Source organism: Barbus barbus, assembly GCF_936440315.1.
Source record: "Barbus barbus genome assembly, chromosome: 7".
Lineage (NCBI taxonomy): Eukaryota > Metazoa > Chordata > Actinopteri > Cypriniformes > Cyprinidae > Barbus > Barbus barbus.
The window spans coordinates 16488671-16513790 of record NC_136735.1 but is presented as its reverse complement, the minus strand read 5'-3'; the positions used below and the strand labels follow the sequence as shown (position 1 = coordinate 16513790).

The window sequence follows — 25120 nt, the reverse complement described above, 5'->3', positions numbered from 1 at the left end:
TGTTATTATATTAAAACTTTATATAGAAAATTTATCTGAGAAGAGTAATATAATACTGTTAGGAACAGGAACTTTTCTTGGGTTAGTTCAGGGCAGGTTCAGTGGACCAAGCCCTCAAAGTCATGGTAGTTATGCTATTCAGCTTTGCCAGCATCAGCCAAAACTTGCTCTGCCTCAGAATAACTCTTTCCCAGAAAGGACGGCAACATTTTCACATTGCTTTCGCACATTGCACTATCCTAATCATCCACTGCTGTAAATATACACACTGTATAAATAGAGGATCCTAGGATAATTTACTCCTCTGGATCAAGCACAGGGTGAGCTTGGAGAGGGCTGGCTTTTTGCCTGGCCCATCCAGTGGCACCATCTCTCTTGCGCTGCGGTCACGTCAGCATTTTTGCGATACCTTTCCTCTGTCTCCTCCCTTTCTCCCAATCACACACCACTGTGTCCATCAGCTGACCGCAAGAACTGTACAATGTTACTTAGGTGTGCTGTAGACTTGTCGGTCTCTTTTGGGGCTTCTCTTTTTAAGTTTTTTTTATATTTCGGAATATACAAGGTTATTTAATAGAAGTAATTTTTTGAGTTGTCTTAAAGTATTTTTACATTTACACTAAAGGGGCTGCTGAATGCTTGATTCTGATTGTTTGACAAAAGTTTTAAAATGTGCAATTATTTTCAGGGAAACGTATGTCTAAAGTAGTAGGTATTGATGTCATTACAGTTCATTATCACTTTGCCAAATGATTTCGGTTATTTAAAAGGTTGTTACAGCCTACAACAGCAAAAGAACCAAAATGAATATAAATAAAGCAAATAAATATAGTAAACAATAGGATAATTAAAATAATTTATTATTATGTACGGAAAGCATTTCTTTCTCCTACTCTCCCTCCTTTACAACCGCATACACATATAGTATGAGCACACGCTTGCACAGAAATGTGTTGATAGCGCTGCTCTGATGATTTTAGCAGTAAAATAGTCTAGCAACTTAAAAACTACATTATATTTGTCATTAGCAAGGTAATAACAGCACTGTTTTTGAAGCAGATAAACTTACTATTTCACTATTTGTCTCTCTCTGTATTAATAACTGCATTAGTCTGCTATCAACGGCTCAAACCTCCTTGTTTAAAATGACATTTTGGAATTAGCAATGGAAGTGTGGGATGAGATGCGTAAAAAATTAGCCCTACACACATGAGCAGTTTAAAACCTGACAAATGTCTTGAAATACAACATATGAACAATGTCTTGAGATGTGTTAACTGTAGAATAAGCAGAATAATTGACTTTGGTCTGTTGAATTATTAGAAAATAATGCACACCTGAGGTGGTAATGTGGCCACAATGCAAAGACCCATTGTCAATTATTCCTTATTTATTTAATATTTAAAAAATATATAATATCAGCACAACCTACTATACTTCTTGTGTTTTAATAGCATTCTTGGTTTCCTGTTTTTTCTTTTATGTTCTGTTCATGATTTTGATTCAAATACTGTGAAGGTCTCTCTAAGATGCCATAGATGCCTTCACTATATATCATCTACTACTTCCTCACATTCCTCTTCCTCTTGTTTTTATAAACATGTCAGTTTGATTTTCTGAAGTGACAACTAATTCCTGTCTTTTATCATACAGCACACATGGTTTGAGGTGTTTCAGTGTGCACCTGGAAATTTGCAACTGGAGGCAATATAAAAAGTTTAGTACATAATAGAGAATTTAAAATTAAGACACTTTGTCGGAGACATAACACATTTTAGATGAGTAAAACATTTTATTATAATTTATTGTAATGTTGTTGAGTATGAAATTGCTTCAACTGTCATGAACAGCTGATGGTCTCTAATCTTGTATCGAAGTTGTCATAAATGCAGTTTTACTATTTCAAACCAGAAATAAAACTTTTATTGCAGGCTTGTTATGGAACCATCTATGTTGGCATCTGCTTGGTTACTTCAAAGCAGTTTCTAATACAGTTGCTTTATTACAGACAGAAATACACCTGACAAATTGCTTTGTGGTTACTGTTGAACTGTAGCTGCAGTAACAAGTAAAATAGGCAGCCAGAACATGACTTAATATCATAAACAATTTGATATAGAAGATAAAGTCTTAAAGTACATATATTTAAAAACCATATATTTTAAAACAATTGCATTACTTGACAATATGTTATTAGAAGGCAGAAGCAACTAATTATAAACCCATGTTGCACCCAACAAGGCTTATATCTTTCTTTAGACTGTAGTTTACAGCAGTTTAAGAAGACACATTTTAATACAAATTAATAAAACTAGCCTTTAACCCAAAACATAAAGTCCAATGGACATTTACAACAATGAAAGCATTACATAGAGAAAGAAAATAGAAAATTAGAACTCCAAAAATATTACAGTGATCAAATTTGTATTATGCGAATGTGTACGTTTTGCAGTTAACAGTTATAGGCATTAAAACCTATATATACTGTACATTCAACATAGGAACTGCGAGCTCTATAGCACTGATGAGATTTCCTTTACATACAGATCAATTTTAATTAAAAATGTAATCGATGTACAGTTGTACAATTTACAAATGTCCGTTTTGCCATAATTGTCAACACTCATATTACATTTTTTGCTTTTTATATATTTTATATATTCATATATATGCTATGTCAATGGGCGGGAACAAAAGAAACAAAGAATCAAAACGTAAAAAGTCTGGAGCTGTCAAAAGTGACATGTTTTGCATCATCTGGTTATTATTATTAATGAACTGTGATATCTGGGTGCAAGAACACGGAAAAAGTACACATTTACATATACAGGTGACAACAATGCAAAGCTGGTTGAACATTTACAAAATTGTCCTTTTAAGATTAGATTAGATTTTCATAAATTAGGTTTAAAATAGTTGCAATTTTAAAATGTAACATAACAGGTAATATTATGCTAACTGTAAAGGTAATACACCATAGGAACAAAAATATGCAGAAAAACAGAAACTCCATCAAGTTTCTCCATTAAGTTGTACTCCATTAAATGTATGTATATTTCCTTTAACCCTAAAACAACACGATGCATTTTAAATGAGAGTAAAACGGAAAATTCCTTTACATTAACACAATACACTGGGCCCTGTTTTTACAGACTTTTCTTAGTGCTGTAAGTATATTCAAACAGCGTTGTTCTAACAATGACTCGCATAGTTTACAATTTAGTTCAGCTGTTACTTCCAGTTTAAAATATCCATCAGTCAGGTTCAGAGATCTGTAAAACAGAGTTGATATTGTTTTTAGTTAGTAGAGTAATTTTCGCATTTACTCAATAAATCAACATACAACATTGGGACAATTATCTTGCTGATAAAAGAAAATAGGCTCCAAGATGTTAAAATCCACTTTACTTTTTTCCCATGAGCTGTAAAGCCAGTTTATAACTTCCTACATGTATTTAGCCTTTGACATGACCACATACCTCAAGCTAAAACATCTGTTTGACAGAAGAAGAGCACTTAAAATGTATTGATGTTATTTGTGAAAAAGCTTGAGATGTTGATATACAGTAAATGCATACTAATATAAAGGTAGAGAGTTTTAATATTTCATAACAAATGTGAGACATTTAAGGACATGCTCACATTCATTGAAAACTGATAAGCTTCATGTTTTGTTTAACCTCTAGGGTTGTTCACACAATAGCGTGCAATGACATCTGTATTTAAATTTACAAATGGCCACTCAATTATCAGCTGAAAAGCTGCTTGTTATCCAATTTAGCACAAATACTTTCTTTACAGGCTTACTCAAAGGCACGAGTGGACCGTACACATCAGAATAGACTCGTTAGGCTCAGCTGGGGTGCATAGAAAACTGAGCCTGAGATAACAATCTCCCAACCCCCCTTAAATAGAGAGAGGAAAGCAGGTAGCTGGAAGACTGGACATTCCTTTAAGGATGTATCAAGATGAAACCAGAGGACTAATCTACGAGCTCCAGTCTGTTAAATTTAAGTGGAATCTCTAATTATATCAGCGCTGTTAGGGCAGGTTTGTAGAGCCAGTTTAAATTTCCATCTCAATAGCTTTTTGTCCCTTTCCACTCTAGATTTAAGCTTAAGATACCCAACTAAACTTTAAATGTAACAGACAGAGTGAAAAGCAGTTGTTGCAGTGTCTTAATTGAGATACACATATATCATTTGTAATTCAGTTTTAAGGGCACAGAAACCACATGTTTATGGATTTGTATCTTTGGAATCCACTTTTGTGATAAAAGTAAATCATTTAGTTCTTATATCTGCTTCCATTGGAGTCCAAACCTGAGGCTGAGATTACACTTCAAGTGTCTTTCTTACAACCTCATGTTTGATTCCAGGTGTGAAAATTGTGATTTGTGTATCCCATAATCCAAGAAGGGCACATCCTGAGGGGATGAGCTTGTGAAAGTAGTGTTAGCTCTTACACAACATCAACTGCTTAGAGGTTCATTACTCAGTTTTATCTGCAAAAAAATCTCTTTTTACAGGCTAACAAGATCAACCGATAGTGAGCATCAATCAAAAACCTTTTGTCCAGTTACAAATAAATCTTGTAACATGAATAATCATAAATTGAGACTCTATTTCACGTAATGTAACTATCTATATCAGTGTAATTTTATGTCTTACAATTTCAACTTTATCTTGCACTTAATTTTTTTGTTTTTGCAAACTTAACTTTTTACCTTGAGTCGGGAATGGCTTACATACTATTCCAACGCTATCTCATGAACAATTCGTATTAATTCGTACAACCTCACTCGTTCAATTTTGTTCGATTTGTCTACACCACTGTGATGAGTAGGTTTAGGGGCGGGGTTAGGCGTAGGTCATTTGTACAAATTTCTATGAATTGTGCAAGTCGTAAAATACATATGATTTAGCAAAAATCGTATGAATTCGTATGAATTAGCCACCTCGTAAAATATGTTGCCGTGATATCAGGCTGACTATTCTCTGACAGCGGATTCAGCTGAGCATAAATAACGAAGGATGAATAACAGGATATTTAAATAAATGTTAAAAAGTTAACATGACTTAAGATTGTACTTCCAGCCACCTCGCTGCATCATGCCAAACCTGCCTTGTGAAGTCTTTCCTTTTACTAGCAGTTAAAAGACTGTGTTGGTGGAGGGGTGTCCTGTCAATCCCATTCTAAGGAATGTGGCTGTGATGCCCAGGGCAGATACGGGCAGGTGAAGGTATCTATCTTTCAACAGTGGCCTGATCACAGCCAGGCCTGTGAAGCTGCTGCTCTAGGACACTAGTATAGAAAGCTGGAAGAGAGAGAATGTGCTACTGAATGCCCTTCCTGTGAATTCTGTCTTTTCAGAGACCCATCAGTCAAACATGTGCCTGAAACTGTGTGTGTGGAAGGTCAGCTATGTGTATTATTACAAAAAATAGTACAAGATGCCACAGATTATAATAAAATAGTTGTTTATTAGTTTTTTATTGTATATATCACAAACCAATGTATGTTAAAAAGTAAATTATCTTTAGATTCAAACTATCCACCTTCTGCTCTCATGTTCTGGTCTCCATAGAAATCCATAATAAAATGGAGATAAAAAGATCAACTGAATTAATTAAACATATTTATTTATTTATTTTTTGAAGTATAACTAAGTATAAAAATGTGCGAAGGGTTAAGTTGTGCATTAATTTGACTTGAAACACCAGAGACTAGAAATATATAGCATCTTTCTGTTATGTGGCGGATGAGATTTACACATTCAGGAAAAAGGTGGACAGAGAGAGTTTTCATATTTGGGGTTAACTATTGCTTCAATTAAAAAGGCCTATAAAATATTTTGAAGGTACCATTTATTATTATTATTATTATTATTAATTTTCAAATATTAACAAATAAGAAATATCACCATATCATTTCACTGTAAAAAATTTATTAATTGAAAAAAAAATTATATAAAAAATAAATTAAAAAGTATTTATTTTAAAAATATATATAAAAAAAAAATCAAATTAAAAAAATTTGAATAATAACATTTATTTAACTAATTATAATACTAATTTCATGTGGTGCAAATATTTATTTATGTAAATCACAGCCTTTGCAGATTGGTAATATCACGATTTCAATTTTGTTTGACTTAAATTTGCAGCCCTATCACTTTTTCTGTAATTGTAGTGTTTTGAACACTGCAGTCCTTCAGTGAAACTACTGGAATGTTGTATCTGAAAAAAGACCATGAGCTCATTGACAGTCTGCTCTCTAATTAGAATTGCTTGACCTTTGTGCTCTCATTAAGTTCCCACCAAGAAGACGAACCACATGTCAAATGAAGAAAACTTGTGTGAACAGGCATCCGTATTAAATGCATGCACACTTATTATGTCTGCATACATTTCAATAGTATAAAAAAGCAATTAAATATATATTTATTGTATGCATATATAAATGTACAGCTTGTGGCTGCAGCTTATCTGAAGAGACACATTATGTAAACTCTGAAATTCTAAAAATGCGTTCTCATCTTGAACAGCAGAAGGAGAGGTGGTACTTATCCAAACATGGGAGGAGAAACAGGTTTCTTGCATTGCCGAGTTATTGTTAAATATCAAATAGGTTATTTCAGTAAGCTGATTTTTGTAGTTAGTTGGTGAGCATACAGATGTATTCAGTTAATTTCTCTTTCAGTTTATTCTCCAGTGCAACTGATAGAAAACAAGATGTGTGCTAATTGTCTTAATGACGGCAGCATTTAAGAAAACACGGACCAACAATCACACTGATCATTTTACTTTTGGAGTATTAAGAGACCACATATGGAACTCAGATGCCGTGAAATTCTCCTTTCTGGGCACTTCTGTTTGTCTAGACAAACAAGACCAGACATCAGTGGTGGTCAAACTTGTGTCGGTTGTTCAGAGCAGCTGGGTGGTGTTTATTGCATATAGTGTTTTAAAGAACTGCAGCCTTGTTCGTGTTAGAAAAGATATCTTTCCTACCTTGTAAACCGTAACCAAACAACATTTTCCCCAGTGGGAACACACAATGAGGCAGTCTAGACTCCCAGAAAGGAAATTGACTTTTTTCTTTGTAAATATACATTAGAAAAACCAACAAACAAATAGCAGTATAAATTGTTCACCAGTTTTTTTTTTTTCTTCACAAACCTAGTAGTAGCAACATAAACTACTACTATATAAAAAAAAAATTATCTAAGAATAAGGGAAATGTATAAAGTTACACACAAAAGTTCCAAGAAACTCACAGGAAGTTTGAAATATCCATGAATGTTCGCCATGAACTAATTATCACCCCACTTAAATGACTTCACTGCTTGTAAAGTCACCCAAGCAAAAGTATGAGTAGCACAGGATGGATAAAAAAAGCCTAAGCGAAAGGACAGCTGGAGAAGGACAAAATAGAGATGAACTTTGAGTCTGACAGCCACTGTATGACAACAACGCAGTAAGGGAAAACATTATTCTTTTTATTTTTTATTTGTTATTCTTTTTTTTTCTTTTCTTTTTTCTGTCAATTCTGTTAGGTTTGCAAACAGTCATCAGATAAATGAAAAAAGAGAAAAACAATGTCAATGTAATTTATTTAAAAAAAAAAGAAAGGTTGCATGGTCTTTGAACAGGTGGGCGAGAACGAGCTTCAAGTTTTCTGCCTCACAACTGTAGAAGAATAGTCATTGGCTCGACTCAGGGGCCTATTACATTTCTTTTATCCCGTTCTGTAAAAATAGCTGCAATCAAGGAAGGTGTGAGGATTTACAGGGAGATCTATAGGGACATTGATGGATGTTCCCCACGTGAATCAAACATAGGCTTGTTGGGTCACTCTGGTGGGATAGACCTACATGGGTGTGGTCTCAACATAAAAAATCCTTTCATGACTTCTCACTGAGAGTAAATCGGAGAAGCTTTAGAAATATGAGAGGGGATAAAGTAGCTAAATATATGAACACACGCCCAACAACCTAAACCCAAATTCTCTAAGTCTTATTGCTTAATAATGTTCAGCACTTGAATGTTTATGACACCTGTTATTGAGTGTCTTTTATAGCAAGATGCAACAGTTTCTACAGAAACACCTTTAAAATAATAGGTCACCCAAATCTGAAGTCTGTTATCTTTTATTCAGCCTCATGTAAAGTTCATTTCTTCTGAAGAACACAGAAGAATATCTTTGAAAAGTAACATTAAACCTCATTGGTTCTTGTGTGTCATATGACTTGACATCATGGCACAAGAACCAATGGGGTATGATATTGATGGGTCACCATTTTGATTTAGGCTTAATAAATGGTTTGATTTGAAAGTGAATAACTATTTTCATTCATCAAACAAAGAATAATAATGGCTATAAAACCAAAGATGAAGAAGACTTTGATTAAACCAGTGGAATTGTATGGATTACTTTTACAAAACTTGTTAATTCCATTTTGGAGCTTGAACCTGTTAGACCCAATTGACTTTTATTTTATGGATAAAAACATTCTTCAAATGTCTTCTTTTGTCTTCTGCAGAAAACAGAAAACTGACACAAGGGTGAGTAAATGGGATGAACTTTTCCTTATAAACTGTTTGAAATACGAAGAGGAAGTCTTTAAGAACATTGTTTGCCACATTCACTTTGCAATACTGCCCAAATATGTCTTTTTCTCTTGCCACCAAATACAGCCATCACTAACCAGGTTTCCATCCAAGGATTTTTTTGCGGAAAAATATTTAGCGCTTTAAAATATTTACGATATAGCTGATGGAAATGCCAATTATCGATAAAATTTCTCATGTGTCGACAAAATCTTTTTCGAAGATTGAATTTGAATTTGTAATTGCGTATTCAAAATCTTTTAACTTTTTGTCGAGAAAAGGGGCTTTAACACAAATAAATGTGGGGTCACTTGACAGAATTAGCCTATAGGCAGCATCCGTGTTCATGGTATTTCTCACGTTAAAGCAGCGTTTCCCTGTAGTTCAAAAGCGCATTAAATCATATTCATATTATTAAATTGTATCTAAAATTATTTTATACATGGTAAGAAAAAGACGAGTTACCTCTCAAACATACTTATCTTAATTTGGTATTAGTAGGCTAGCCTACGTTTACATTATTATTACAATTTTTTTTTTTTTACAGTGCACTGTTCAGTTTAAATAGCCTGTAGTCCGTGCCTTTCAGCTTGACCACCAAACCCCCGTGATATTATGCCAAGCACATTTTGTTTTACATTTTGGAACGTGACGTATAAAAGTTTAAATTAATTAGTTTTGGCTTGTTAGCTTCCTATATTTTTATTCTTGTTTTGTTCTGAGTTCTTTCTACCGTTAAATTTAAAGGATTTGTTGTGGAGTGAGGGGAAATAAAATCTTTTTTTCATGTTTCTTCAATATTTTTGGCCTACTGTATTTTATTATGACATGAACAGGCTGCGTTGTGGAGTCAGTAGGCTATGCTTAACTGCGTGTGAGGCGCCGGCACGATCGCTTGTGTTTTTTGGGGGGTTTTTCCCTTGTAAAAGTGGAAACAACTTGTACTACGCCTTCATTTGTGGTCATATAAGAGTAAGACATTATTCAAAACTATTCAAAATATTTAGTTTATTTGTGTACATTCACAATAAAAAACTAAACATACTTTTGTGAAATAAAGGAAACAAACTGCCTCTTTCTCAAGAGTGCATCACAAAAATGAAACGGAATTCTGCATATAGGCTGCTAATATGCTTTTTATTTCGTTTTGTTAATTCATTAATTATTTAGAAATATATATTTTGCATATGGGCCTATTTCTTTTTTATATAATAGCTTGTGTTTTACTCCGTTCGCAGAAGCGCTGCAGGTGCATGACGTGCATGTGAATCCTCACTCATGTTGTTTATGCTGCTTTTTGCGTGTATAAAATTAATCCCTGGAAAACTAATTTAGGTATTTTTAATGGGTCAAGCCACCTATCAATTTAAATTTAATTTAATTGTAAATTAACATAATCTTGTCGGTTAACGGTTAATATGGCTTAACGACCGTCGGTTAGGAGAAATAAAATAACCGTAATGAACATTCATATTTCCTATAAACGTTAATCAGAAAAATAATAATAATACAACTGCAACTGTTTATGATCATTGCTTGATTATCAACAGTGGCTTATCTATCTAGTCTATAACCAAGTAAAAAAAAAAAACATGACACTTAATAAAAATGATTTTATGTAGGCCTATACAATTTAATATAGGCTTTTTTTGTTTCAAATGGATGAAAAACAGGCTATTAGCCTAGCCTATAATTTACGCAATAGGAAAAATTATGTGTGGAAACAGTTAAAGGGCAACATTTTTTTGCGATACACCAAAACTTATGCGACAATTCATTTTTTTAGGGATGACGTCATGACGCACACCATTTTAGCGGTAAAAGGCCAGTTCGATGGAAACAGGCTGTAGACAGGAAATTTCACAAAGTTTTTTTTAACGCATATCTCTTTGTCGATAACAAAACAGCGCAAAATCTGGATGGAAACTTGATTAGTGTCTGTGTACATACAAACACTAACATCCCATTGAGTCAACGTGTGGTTAATCTTGTAAATAAATCAATGGAACCATGGAAACGTAACAAATAACTAACAGTTACCACCATCAAAGAGAACTAACCACTTCCACTTCTTCCACCTAACACAATTACCTTGTCGATTCTTTCTGATATGGTGAAATGTTTATGTTGCAATTGTTAAGTAAAGTTACACACAACTTTGCTTCTACACTCTTAAAAATAAAGGTGCTTAAAAGGTTCTTCACAGCGATGCCACAGAAGAACCATTTGTGGTTCTACACCATTCAGTCAAAAGTTTTTTAAAGAACCATCTCTTTCTTACCTTTTTATAATCCCAACAACCTTCTTTTGCCACAAAGAACCTTTTGTGAAACAGAAAGGTTCTTCAGATATTAAAGGTTCTTTATGGAACCATTTAGACAAAAAAGGTTCTTCTATGGCATCGTGAAGCACCTTTATTTTTCAGAGTGTAGGAAAAGCTTACATTGAAGTTTGCGGGTTTCAACTTAAACCAGAAGGCACCACCTGGTACTGCTCTGAGTTTCTCTCTTTCTCACTCATCCGAAGTTACACCTGGCCAGGTGAGACAATAACCACATCAAAACACTAGTAGTCAATAACTGCATGTGTTCATGTGCAAACACACATTAGTTCCACACCAAACACAGTGTGTAATACTCTTCAGGCCTGGGCGAGTGTCAAATTCTTATTGTAAATCTTGCATTGACTTGGCTTCTTTGTCATTAGACGGTATTGGGCAGGCCACTCCTAAAAAACGTTTAAAGATTCAAGGTCTCGGTGTTTCAGATCATTTTCTTTGTCGTTTTAATATGGAATTTATTAATGTCATGGACAGATACTAACCATTTCAGTCTTGCAGTAGTGCTGTTAGAGCAGACGGAGCACCACTGGCCAACAATGTAAGTGTCATTACTAAACTTCTGCAGACTATGTGTCCTGTATATAAACTTAGGAATCCGTGTATAGAGACCAACTACTGTTTGTCTGATGAAATACTACTGTCTAGTTTTTGTTTCTCTCTGTTGAGTGGTCTAAGCACCTTAAAGTGAATGTATATAGGTACAACTGAAGCATTTATGAGAGCCCTATCAACTTCCAAAACCTGGAAACAGAGCACCTGACAATGACCGGAGAGCACATGAAAGCATACCCTTATTATAAAATAATATGCTATATAATAGTCCCTGGGGCTCTGGCTAATTATACTGCTTTATGAGCAGTCATGGTCATTAGTTGTTATCTATGGGGGTGGGAGAATATGACCTCTTTCAAGTTCACGTCTCCAACCCGTCCATCAGTTCCAAACCAGCTGGAATGAATGAGAGGTTTTCTGTCTGTTTCCTCCCTTTGATTCTTTAACCTGTCTCTGGTTTTAGAATGAGTGGACTTTTCCTGATTTTCTGCTAATTATAGTTTGTCTGTGTAAAGTATTAGTATGTATAAGTATTTTGGTAACACTTTTAGTATAGGGACCAATTCTCACTATTAACTAATTGTTTATTAGCATGCCTATTAGTAGCATATTGGCTGTTTATTAATACTTATAAAGCACATATTCTGCATGACCATATTCTACATCCCTAAACCTACCCAATACCTAAACTTAACATCCACCTTACTAACTATTAATAAGCAGCCAACTGGGAGTTTATTGAGGCAAAAGTCATAGTTAATGGTTTGTTAATAGTGAGAATTGGACCTTAAAATAGAGTGTGACCAATATGTAAGCTGTGCTATATCTGTAATAAAAACCTATACATGTGGGTCTAAAAAAGTCTGAGACCGCTATGGAAAATGTTACACACATATTTACATTTTTATTTTAAATGTTGTAGTATGTAGTCTATTTTTTATTTATTTATGTATTTATTTATATTTTAGCTGAAAATGTTACTGTTAAACTATGTACATGTGGAATGACTGCTGTAATATAAGATCCATGGAGCATTCAATTGTCCATACCGTGGGCCATCATGTACTGAAATGCTGATGAAGGTCTCTCATCAGCTGTTAACAGAGAAACAAATTTCACTGGGAGCTGCAAACAGAAATAAAGCCTTAACCTGCTGGGGCACAGGTGTGCAGAAAACACCCTGACAGAGAGAATTAAAGCTGTGGTAGATCTCTCAAGTGTCTGATGACATGAGACCTGGAGCGGTATCTGTGGATATGATGTGATGAGAGATGGAAAGTATGGAGTGATTTTTGTGCCAATATTTATCAAACAAATCCAGTGTTTTGCAAATAAACACAATCTGCTTTGCAAAGAAAAGCTCGACTTTCAAACAAACGCAAAGTGATTTTCAAATACAAAACTCTTTGAGAGAAAATGCAGAGGTATGGACAAATATATGTATTGTGTTACAACTGTGAGACTCATTTGCCTTTTTATGAGGAAACTTGGCTTGATCTTCTCACACGAGTGCGGGCAGATTTTCTCACGAGTGCGGGCAGATTTTCTCACACGAGTGCGGGCAGATTTTCTCACGAGTGCGGGCAGATTTTCTCACACGTGCAATTGAGCAACTTTCTTTTCCAAAACAGCAGATGGTGCTGTTGGTCAATTTACGCTAGTCTCCCGAGACCTGAAACACCTCTTTACCTTTTCAGACCAATATGAGTGGGGAACAGGTGAGTTTCTGTCTTACTAGCTCTATAATTAACCATTTAGATGTTTTCACAAAGCAACCCTACTACAGTGTCAGTGAAATTCACAACAAGTCTGTAAAGTTGTCAACATGATTGATTAGTTCAAAAATCAGAGGTGACATGGCTAAACATTTAACTAGGCTGTCTTTCCCTATAAAAACTGATCCATTCTTCGTACCTCTTATCCTCTGTTGGATCGCAGGATATAGAATATACATATATATTGATACAATTGTTCAACATTCAAAACAATGCAGGGGTAAAACAATATATCGTGACACAATATATTGTAATACTAAAATGCAAATGTATAGTGGATAGTGACAATATTGTGTACCAAAAATGAAAGCATTTTGAATTTTATTTTTACGTTAGGTCAAGTAAGATTTATTGTCTTTCTTCTACTGTATATATGTTGAAACATAGCCTACAGTGGAGAGAAATGCTGTAGGCTACCTTTGCTGTAAAAGTTTAAACAAGTATAAAACTACACAGACAACCTACTGAAAGGAGTAGACTAATCTAATTATACAAATAGACTACTATAATCAAACTACTTCAAGTTCAGATGAGCTTTATTGTGATTCAGCTATATAAATGTACCAAAATATAATCTAAACATTAATATCCCTTATGAAAATTAACCATGGTTTTACTAAATAAATACCATGGTATTTGTAGTAAAGCTGCCTATATTGAAATGGTAACCTGCAAAAAAACATGGTTACCACACTTTTACTATAGTAAAACCAACTTTAATTTTCATAAGGGATATCATAGTTTATCATATTTATGTTTTTTTCATAGGGGATATCATAGTTTATCATATTTATGTTTATATATAGTAATATACATGCCTTGTACAACATTTCAAACTAAAAGTGGCCTGTAAGGAGATATTTCATATTTCAACCAATATACCAGCAGATTTTATTCTGACAATAGCCTGTTTGGAAAAATTCAACTAAAATGACGTAGCTTTTTATATATGGCCGAGCAACGTTTTAACTTGTGAATTGAAGAATAAAAGGCTACCGTCAGGAATTATATTAGTGGCTCTTTAAAATGCAAACGTTGGTCATCTGAGTCACTCCTAGAAGAGTCCTCGCTGTCCCGAGTGTGTCTTCACCCGTGTAGCACGCTGTTTATTAAACCACTGTTTATTAAAATGCTGAATTTAGTATTATATCAGCGTGATCCTATCACTTGATCCTTCTCCCCAATTGACAGGACAAGAGTGACACCAGAAATTTTGCTAAGCTAAAAATACGTAATAATTTTAGACAAATGATTGCATAATTAAAAAAAAAAAAAAAAGTTTTAGATATTGCACTAAATAATGTGATTTGTTTTCATTTTTTTCTTAATAATTAATGACCTCTTGGGTGATATTACTATATCTGATACTAAATTAAATTGTCTTAAGCTTTCAGTTTTGGTACACAATATTGTTGATATCTATTATACATTTGCATCGTTTTGAATGTTGAACAATTGTATGAATATATATCAATATATATGTATATATATGAATATTCTATATCCTGCGATCCAACAGAGGATAAGAGGTACGAAGAATGGATCAGTTTTTATAGGGAAAGACAGCCTAGTTAAATGTTTAGCCATGTCACCTCTGATTTTTGAACTAATCAATCATGTTAACAACGTTACAGCACTTGTTGTGAATTTCACTGACACTGTAGTAGGGTTGCTTTGTGAAAACATCTAAATGGTTAATTATAGAGCTAGTAAGACAGAAACTCACCTGTTCCCCACTCATATTGGTCTGAAAAGGTAAAGAGGTGTTTCAGGTCTCGGGAGACTAGCGTAAATTGACCAACAGCGCCATCTGCTGTTTTGGAAAAGAAAGTTGCTCAATTGCACGTGTGAGAAAATCTGCCCGCACTCGTGAGAAAATCAGCCTGTCGCATTTGTGAGAAAATCTGCCCGCACTCGTGTGAGAAAATCAGCCTGTCGCATTTGTGAGAAAATCAAGCCAAGTTTCCTCATAAAAAGGCAAATGAGTCTCACAGTTGTAACACAATACATATATTTGTCCATACCTCTGCATTTTCTCTCAAAGAGTTTTGTATTTGAAAATCACTTTGCGTTTGTTTGAAAGTCGAGTTTTTCTTTGCAAAGCAGATTGTGTTTATTTGCAAAACACTGGATTTGTTTGATAAATATTGGCACAAAAATCGCTCCATAGGAATGCCCTCCACCACATATCCGCATGAGTAAAAAGTGAAATTTGTTTGGACTGACCAATGTAAATCATGAATGTGTGATGTATGCCCTATAGTGCTTTTAGTTACAATAATCAAAGTATACCGTTTTTTCCTCTTTGCTTGAGTACATCTCTAATGGAGCACAGCACTGCATGTACAGAATGTATCTGCATGGACTGCTGGAAAACACTTACCATTGTAAAACGCTGGGAAGAGACTGGTTTATTTTAGAAGTAAAGCGTCAATAGAGATTTCAGTGAAATCATGCCCATTGCCCTTGACTGAAACAAAAAGAAGGAGTGGTGAATAGAGAGAGATAGTATTAAAGTCTAACTGAAACATTAAAAATGTTGTCTCAGTCTCACTAACCTTCAACTCTTGTATTGTTGCTGTTGTTTTCATTGAGAACATCATCTAGGGATTCCATTGAGGTTTTGGTGGAGATCGTCGGTTCTCCATCAGTTAGATTCACTACTGTTGGCCCCTCCATTTTATCCTTTGGGTTCTCTGTGGCCTGAGTGCTGGATAAATTCTGTTGGTTTTCTTGTTTAACATCAGCTGATTCTGTAGGGAATGTGTTTAAGTATTTGTTTTTGGTTGTGGTTATTATAATGGATCACATAAAGTATAACACATTAAAAAAATCATAGAACATAATTTTTTACATTATATGAAAAACTTATTTTTTCCACAAGCTTACAAAATATTCTATAATTTTAAAGAATATAGTCACACATACAAGAGTATGAAGTTCAGTTCATGCAAAAAAAAGTTCATATTTCTGTTTACAACACCAAAACAAATATTCATCAAAGTGAAAACCAAATTCTCTGTATAATAGCTATTGATAATCGACAAACAAATTTACTCTGGCACTGTTTAAGTGTGAACACTCTTCAAATATTTAAAGTTAACTATTTATACGTTTTCCTGACAACTCTAACTACTCTAAAAACACAATTGCACACAAAACACCTGGGTGTCTGGCCTCAGTGGTCTCAAACCTGAGGATATCTCATGCTTCCTATCATTTTCAGTGCAGTAAATCTTAAAAATGAGCAGTGGGAGAAACGAAATGAGCAGGTGGTAGAAACAGCCTTGTGACTGTAAAGTCAGCACTTACAGGATAAAGAGGCATCTTAAAACCATTAGCCACTATGTCATTGCAATGCACACTTCTGTTTTATTTTTTTTCCTCCATGCTCATTTTCTTTCCCTCTCTCATTGTTACTCACTCTCTCCCACTATGTGGTTGATTTAGACCTGGAGGCGGTTGCAGTAAGTACAGCCGCTGAAGCCAAGACACTGATTGAGACCCATTAGTTCCTAAAGAGGAACCTGTGGAGCTTGTCAATGACAGGCAGCAGATTTTGGTGGGAAAAAGAACCATCCTGTGTGATTACAGGGAGCTTGACGAGAAACTGAGATCATAGGAAGTAATTCTGTGCTGTTAAGCTATGCACCACTTTCTGTAGGCAAACAACCCCACTATTCCCTTTTGTTTGTTGCGTTTGTTACATTTACTTTGTCATCTTGTCTAAGTCAGACATCTTGTCTTTAGAAGGTGTTCATAGCCTAATTCATAAACACAATTTGATGCTGTAACTGGCCTCAAATGAATCAATTAGATTTATTAATATAGGGACCTGTTCAATGTATGGGCAAAATACATAAATAATCGTTTGTGTTCTGTAGTAGGAGAAATGGTCACACTTCATTTCACCACTTCTCACTATTAACTAGTTGCTTATTAGCATGCCTATTAAATATATTGGCTTATTAGTACTTATAAAGCACATATTCTGCATGACCATATTCTACATCCCTAATTCTACCCAATACCTAAACTTAACTACCTTAACTGTTAATAAACAGCAAACTGGGAGTTTATTGAGACAAATGTTGTAGTTAATGGTTTATTAATGGTGAGAATTGGACCTTAAAATAAAGCGTGACCGAAGAAGTCAAGCTTGAGATGAAATGAGGGTGAAGAAATGATGACAGAATTTTCATTTTTGGGTGAACTGTCCCATTAACACTTGGATCTGGACTAGTTTAAGGGTGTTTTCACATATAGTTCAGTATAAAGAAAACAAAACCCAGTTCACTTAAAGTGAACCAGAAAGTGACCCAGCAGAAAGTGACCTCAGTCCTTTGGTGTTCACAATATAGTAGATTCAAAAGAAAACCCGGTTCTTTTCTTGGTCCTCTTCGGCACTGAAATGATCTCAGACTCAAGAATCAAGAATTGATTTCTTGTTCACACCACAACTTCATAGGAACCCAGACTCCAGCTTGCACTGTGAAGCAGTGGAATGCTGGAGTATGAAAATTTGGAAGATGAAGAGGACAGGGAAGGGGGTGAGGAAGAGCTGACAATCCCTAATCATGTCACCGGTCAAGACATTTGCAGAGCTTTAATAATAATAATAAAATATAGCCTATATAAATATATAAATAAGCCTATAAAGCCTATAAAGCATTACTGTTATGTTGGTCCATACAAAGCGTACCAGGACCTCGTCGCTTTCACAAATCACGAGGAAATCGAACCTCAAACAGACCTACAAAGGAACCTCTGAAGGTGGTCTGAGTACGGTTCACTTTTAGGTCCTTTTAGGACCTAAAAAAAATCCTTTTGTTTGTTGTATACTGTACAAGCTGAACCGCTCCGAGGGCATTTGCAGGGCTCAAACGAACTAGGTGTGAAAACACCCTAACATGAATTCATTCAAAAAAGGACAAAAATCTTAATAATCTGTTCTGCTTTTTGCATTTTAAATGTACTAATAGAAAGGAAAGGAAGTAAATTATAAAAAAGAACATTATTCACTTTCTTCCTATCCTATGACCAAGAAATATGAAAGTGCCATTAATGAAGGTCAGAAGCACGTTTGAGAAATTCATGCAATATCAAATGAATGTTTTTGTTGATAAAATATATATTTTTTTAAATCACAGTCTCTCGGTTTCACCCCTTGAAGCTTATTTCTTTGCACTGCTGAAAAACGACAATGCTGTTAATAAGGGAACTTCAGAAGTTCCTCAAACTGCTAGACTGTAGGCAAATAGTGTAATATCCTGTTTCAAAAGTTGTGAGGGTGAAACATGTAAGCTGTCATTATTTCTGCAGTGAACTGCAGTCATCCTCATTCTTCAGTTTTCAGTAGAGATTTGTGATTGTTGATATTATCCCAAATAAATAAAAAGCGCTAGCATCTAACATCTATGAGCAGTGCTTCTTAAAATTAAATAAAAAAGTAAAACCTCTATCTGCAAACCCAGACAGCCAAAGGCATCTTTATTTCTGTTATGGGTCTTCCAGATGGAAAGGATCAGACACAAAGACCAGATGCCTCTGGTCAAAAGTGGCTATTTCCTAAATGCTGTAGGTACTGAAACATTGAAGCATGTCCATGCAGGCTCAGTTCAGATAATGGTTTGTGGCAAACACCAAGAATATCAGCACAATAAATGCTTTGTTCAGAACTTAAAATCTTTTTTTTTTTTTTTTTTAGTATTGTCAGTATTGAAGTTGAAGTTGAAGATTCTTGGATATTGCACTGCTTTAATCTTGGAGTTTCCTAAAGAAACTGGATCAGCCCTAAATTTGAGAATACCACAGATTTTTTGTTTTGTTTGTTTTGTTATCACTGTTTTATCATTATTGTAAAGTGTAGGATTCTTTATTGAGAGACTGGTAGCTAGATGCTCTTGTCTTAGAAGTCCATCCAGTGGTGCTCTCTGTTATTGCAACTAGTCCTACAGCAGGGTTCTAGTCACAGATTTGACTAAAGAGACTTTTGGATCATAGACAAATCCTTTTTAGTCCAAAATGTAGTAGACTTTAGTAGAGTAGAGTTTAGTACAGTAGTTTAGTTTAGGAGCTTTCAGCACCGTTTCAAAGTTAAGGGTCGGTGGTTGATATTGTTAATATGGTTGCCTCTTATACTCCTTAGTTATTTATATAGGTCTTCACACTTACTGATGAAAATGTGTGAAACCACAACATACATTTCATATGTGTTGAAATGAATTTAAACTATATTGCATTTCACAAAATGTGACAGTTTCTATTTGACAGAAATCAGCTGCTTGTCGCATACCTTTCCCTCCCTCAGGCTTCTCGGCTTCATTCACAGGCGCAGGGTCCTTAAGCGGCTTGGTGGATTCAACAGGAGTGAATGTTTGCATATCTTTGGGAACAGTGTAGAACACAAGGTCAGTGTAAGCACTGAAATCCCTGTGGTGGTAGAAAGTTAAGAATGTCAGGTACCTTTGACTGATGTGGTGTCAAACACCTCTGCATCCACTGTGCTGAGTGGGATCTGAGCATCTTCTTGTTTGAGATGTGAGTCCACTGAGTACTTCTGCATTAGACAAACATGATTAGCATGTACTTAGTATATCCAATGCAATGATTATAAAATATCAAATTCACAATTAGCAATAATTTATCAAAAATGTCTTACCCTGGATTTTGTTTTACGGCAACAATAAACTACCACCCCCAAGAGGCACAGAGCAACAATAACAACGATAATTATATAAGCTGTTGAGAGTAAAAACAAACCGTAAGAATCATTAAGAACATACATCTTTGATCACACTTTATATTTAAGGTGCAATTCTCATTATTAACAAACCATTAACTACGACTTTTGCCTCAATAAACTCTTAATTTGCTGCTTATTAATAGTTAGTAAGGTAGTTTAGGTATTGGGTAGAATTAGGGATGTAGATTATGGTCATGCAGAATATGTGCTTTATAAGTACTAATAAACAGCCAATATGTTAATAATAGACATGCTAAACAATTAGTTAATAGTGAGAACTGGTCCCTATACTAAAGTGGTACCACATCTTTTTATCTGTCAATTCAAAATAAACTAAAAACCATGAATAAAAACTGACAATAATGGAAAAATCACTTACTTAGTCCATAGTTTTTAACAGGTTGTGTTGCTTCAGTTACTGTAAAAAAATAAATGCATAGACATAAATGCATTGCACATAGAAAATAATTACATTTTAGGTGAATAGCAAATTTATGCTCTAATTTACTTTTTCAGAAATTGATTTATAGGTGGTTAATAAAAATAATTAATTTTGGCAGATGGTGACCGTTTTAAGTGTGTTACTGTAGGTACACACTTCCTTCCTTTGTGAGGATGACTCAGTCTTTATGATTAAAGTTAAAAGTTAAAACAGAATTCTCACATTGCTCTTTTGTGCAAAATCAAATGTTAATTTGTATGATGAAAGTCACAATCAGTGAGCATTATGTTTGCACAGTGTTGTTTCGCTTACTGGTTGGTTTGGTAGTAGCTGGGGTTTTGATTATATTATTTGTGCTTGATTGTGAAACGGTCTTCAGAGAATCGTCTGTGGTGTAAATGTTGGTCTGCGGATGTTCTGTGGGTGGAGTAGGCGATTCTGTTGGCCAAAAAGGGGGAAAAAAAATCACCAGATGTACCGTTCTTTGGTTGAAACAAACAGCATGGCATATAAACTGGCTAACAGATTTCCTACCAATTGTATAATTTTGCTGCATAAAGTGTGTGGACACTTGGACTGACAAGTGATCGAGCAAAATGAAAAAGCTACCTGATTCTCCATCTGATGTGGTATTCAAATCCGTCGTGTTTGGCAGGGTGACAGTGAAGTTTGGAGTGGTAAAGTTGTCTAGAAAGGACGTTAGTTCTAATGCGGTGGTGTTCTGAATAAGCACTGAAACTGGAGCAGTGGTATTTTCTGTGCTGGTTATCATGGTTGTGGCCTCATTTTCAACAGCAAAGACAAGTAAGGCACCTGAATTGTAGAAGATAAAGGTCAGGTCAAATCATGAGGAACAGTTATTACAATCTACAAATTATTACATCTGGAAATAACAACTACATCTACAAAAATGGTTGAATGACCAATGTAAAGCATGTTCTACCCTTAATTGTACAGTAGGAAATGGAGGATTAGTTAGTTGACTATTTAATCTTATTTCATTTAAATTTTTTAGTAGTTACTCAAATTTAAAACAAAAAGAAAAAAGAAAAACAGCAGCAACAACAAAAATATATCTTTAAACATACCAATGAGGAGATGAACTGATGTGCAGCACATCTTTAGAGAAGATACCGTCTAGTCAAATGTGTGTTCCTTCCTCAAGACAGCGAGTGCTCAGTTTGAAACTGCTTAACTTCCACTTCTATGACCACTACAGGATGCAGCAGTTAGTCACCCAAAAAAGGTGCTTAAGGAACTTGTGAACTTTTGTAAAGCCCCGTTTACAGCATTTGCATAATACAACTAATTAAAATAAACAGGTTGTGTGCACTTGAATCAAAGAAAAAAGGGAAATACAGTGGTATAGGAACATATGTGGTGCATTGTGTTTAAGTGATTACATTTACTATCACAATTTCATTTGAGATATTTCACTTTATAAGTTTAAGAGTAGTTTTTCATCATTTCTATACATTCTCAGAAAAAAAGGGAAAAAAGCTGTCACTGGGTTGGTAACTTTTTTTAAAAAGTACACTTTGTACCTTATTTACCCCTTAAGGGTGCATATTAGTAGCCCAAACGTACATAATAGTATACAAATGATACAGAATTATTAGCCTCCTTGGTAAATATGAGCAAAGAATGCTGTGAAAATAAATCTAAATTCATCTGCAATGATAATTAGCACCCCTAGAAATTATTACGTTTAAATCTTTAAAATTTTTACATTTTTAAATGTATAAAGTATAGTTCCATTCATATTTACATTTTTAGCACACCAGGGTGACTACAAACATGACGTTGTCCAGTCATGATCTTCTCTTTCACAAGAGTAAAGATATGAGGTAACACGTCCATCAAAATTAGTAAAACCAAGAATATAGTTCAGATGTGCCTATATCATCCTAATGCACGGTAAGGAGGATAGTTTAAGTGGACAAGGACTTTCCAAGGATCACAGCTGGAAACTTGCAGAAATTAGTTGCGTCTTGGGATCAGAAAGCTTCTAATGGGACTGGTTTCTATGGTCAAATAAAAGTGAAAAAAATAGATTTTTGGCACTCACAAGATGGGTTTAAAGGGATACACAGGGATCTTAAAAAGGACCCCATGCCTGTTAAATATACTGCTGGATTTTTAATGTTGTGAGCCTATTTTTCTGCCGGAGGTCCTGGATACATGTTCAGATACATGGCATTTAGGATTCGCATAATAGACCAAGGTTGGATCTTCTATCAGGACAATGATCCAAAAAAACCCCATAAAAAATCAACACAAAAATGGGTCACTGAAAACAAAATGAAGGTTTCGCCATGGCTAAATGTGGAACCATGATGAAAATGATGAAACAATGACCTTTAAAAATATCACTGAAAGACTTAAAGACAGTGACAGTATTTCTTAGAGCAGCAGGATACTCATTAGTTGCAGGTTCAGTTACTGCACTTAAGTACACCTGGCTGGTAGTAAATCCACATGTAAAACCACATATAGACACAAGGTGTCACTGTAGGTTTGAGAAAGCAAAAGTGTGTTACAAGAATCCCCTTTAGTAACACAATATTATTAATAATGAATATAATTAATAATTGTTGTCATAATTAATAAGTGGTGTTATTTACACATATCTTGTAGTAGCAAACACCTCTGTATTAAAATATACAAATTTCTTTAAAAAAAAACATTTATACTTCATTTACATTTTAAATATATTTTATTTTCCTTGTTTTATGTAAAATAATATATTTTAGTATTTATTTATTTTCTAAATATTGTATATTGTGGCAATAAGAAAATAAACTTAATTATGCCAAATGTGCATTATTTCACTTGAATGAATGTAAACTAGAGTTTCAAAAGTATGTCTTAATTTCTTAAATGTGAGTGTGTGTGTGTGTGTGTGTGTGTGTGTGTGTTACACACACATTAAATGCATTTTGTTTATCAAAAGAGACAGTAAAGACATAATTCAGACTTTTCAGAAACATTTAAAGACGTTTTAAAAAGATTTTAAAAATCATACTGACTCCAAACGTTTGAATGGTAGTGTGTGTTTGTGTATGGAGTTTAATGGAAGAAATAGCAGTGCTATTTGGGAAGTGTTGTGATGAATATACAGCAAGTGTCCGATTTGGTAATAAATGAGTGTTGTCTATTTTGTGGGGACCAAATGAAGTGTGCTTGTGTGTGTGTGTGCATGTTTATGTGGTTTATGAGGACACAAATTTGTATAATGACATGGGTATGACAGAGGTATTACAATATGAAGGTGGTTTATGAGGACACTGCCTATGTCCCCGTAATTCAAAAGGCTTAAAAAACATACTAAATGGTGTTTTTTTGAAAATCTAAAAATGCACAAAGTCTCCTGTGAGGGCTAAGTTTAGGTGTAGGGTTGGTGTAGGGCAATAGTACACACAGTTTGTTCAGTATAAAAACCATTATGCCTATGGAGAGTCCCCATAAACCACAAAAACCAACGTGTGTGTGTGTCTGTGTGTGTGTAATCTTGACGTGTGGGGACGAGGAAAAAGAAGCACAGGTCTGTAAATGTTTGAAAGTGTTCGTGTGTGTTGATGGAAGGAGGTTGTATATTCATTATTATTGTTTATTTCCTCATGCCAGAGGTAATCAGTGACAAGATTAGTGCTAACTGCCACCCAGTTAGTAGTGCGAGTGCAAAGAGCCCACCAGCAGAACTGCACAGCAGCAGAGGCAGCGGCTCCCTCTGTGGGCCTGGCCATGCAGCTCGCCCATGAGGCTCTCTAATCTAGCTCTGAATGAATCCAGTCTGTGCCACTGACTGCCACATCAGAGCTCAAGTGCTGGCCAGAGTGGATGAGCTAATCGTTTCTCTTGTAGGTGTTGGGATAGCAGAGGAGCGAGAGAGTGGCTGAGTGAATTAGAGAGAGAGAGAATGGGTGTGGAGAGAGGAGACCACCCACCCAGTGGATTCAGGAATCGAGAGGCCCAGACGCGCATCTCCATTCTATGACCCTCTGTGCCGCCCGGTGCGCCAAGCTGGACCCTTCGCAATTGTGCTGCCGCCCCAATGTCCCCCAGGCCCCACCTCTTTGCCTCCCTCAAGCTAACACAGGGAGAAAAGAGGGGGTTGTGGTAAACAGCCTGTCCCTGTCATTCCCTCACTTGCTCTCTCCTTCACAGTACAATGGGAGGGAATACAGTGGCTGAAGCACTTTTAGAGTGGCCAAATGCTGCAAAGGCTGAATGAAACATCTGTGGAGGCACATAGCCTAAGGGGGAAATGCTATTCTGTTGTGCACCAAACTGGCAACCTGTTTTTTTCTGACTTTATTTTTTTCCCCCCTAAAATTTGGCATATGTGAGCATTCTGTATAAGAAGTGATTTTTACAAGAGTGCGAAAGATGCAATTTTATGTGTTTTGTTGTTCAGGGGGCAGATTCCTACATATGTTTTCCACATTTTTATAAATTCATACATAATACAGGCTGTTAGAGAAATGTAACAATTTTGTGGAAGTTATAAACTGGAAATGGTGAAGTAAACATTCTTAGAGAGAGAAAAATAGGCAAAATGGCCAAAGAATGTACAATAATTAACTTTATGCAATTTGAAATCAATGTCAATCAATCTCTTTTTATGTTTTAGGCTCCGAGACTTTCGACCAA

The 25120-nt window shown here is 35.1% G+C and overlaps 1 protein-coding gene across 1 annotated transcript; it reads right to left on the bottom strand.

Moving 5' to 3' along the window:
• Positions 1 to 1768: 1768 nt before the first annotated feature.
• LOC306872100 (uncharacterized protein) lies at positions 1769 to 21672 on the bottom strand. The gene is made up of 10 exons (XM_079420489.1): positions 21556 to 21672; positions 21077 to 21280; positions 20780 to 20905; positions 20405 to 20443; positions 19942 to 20021; positions 19746 to 19839; positions 19576 to 19665; positions 15839 to 16033; positions 15664 to 15750; positions 1769 to 3272 (listed from the first exon to the last, which is right to left on the bottom strand). The coding sequence occupies exons 1-9, from the start codon at positions 21584 to 21586 to the stop codon at positions 15692 to 15694; spliced, it is 918 nt and encodes a 305-aa protein (XP_079276615.1). The 5' UTR covers positions 21587 to 21672; the 3' UTR covers positions 1769 to 3272; positions 15664 to 15691.
• Between the last annotated feature and the right edge of the window lie 3448 nt (positions 21673 to 25120).

Bases quoted from the DNA above. Each gene is read 5' to 3' on its own strand.
- LOC306872100 (XM_079420489.1), bottom strand. From the start codon at position 21,586: ATGTGCTGCACATCAGTTCATCTCCTCATTG. The intron at 20,906-21,076 runs GTAGCTTTTTCA...TTTGGCCAACAG, and splicing joins CACATCAGATGGAGAATCAG to AATCGCCTACTCCACCCACA. The intron at 16,034-19,575 runs GTATGCGACAAG...CATTCCCTACAG, and splicing joins GAAGCCTGAGGGAGGGAAAG to AATCAGCTGATGTTAAACAA.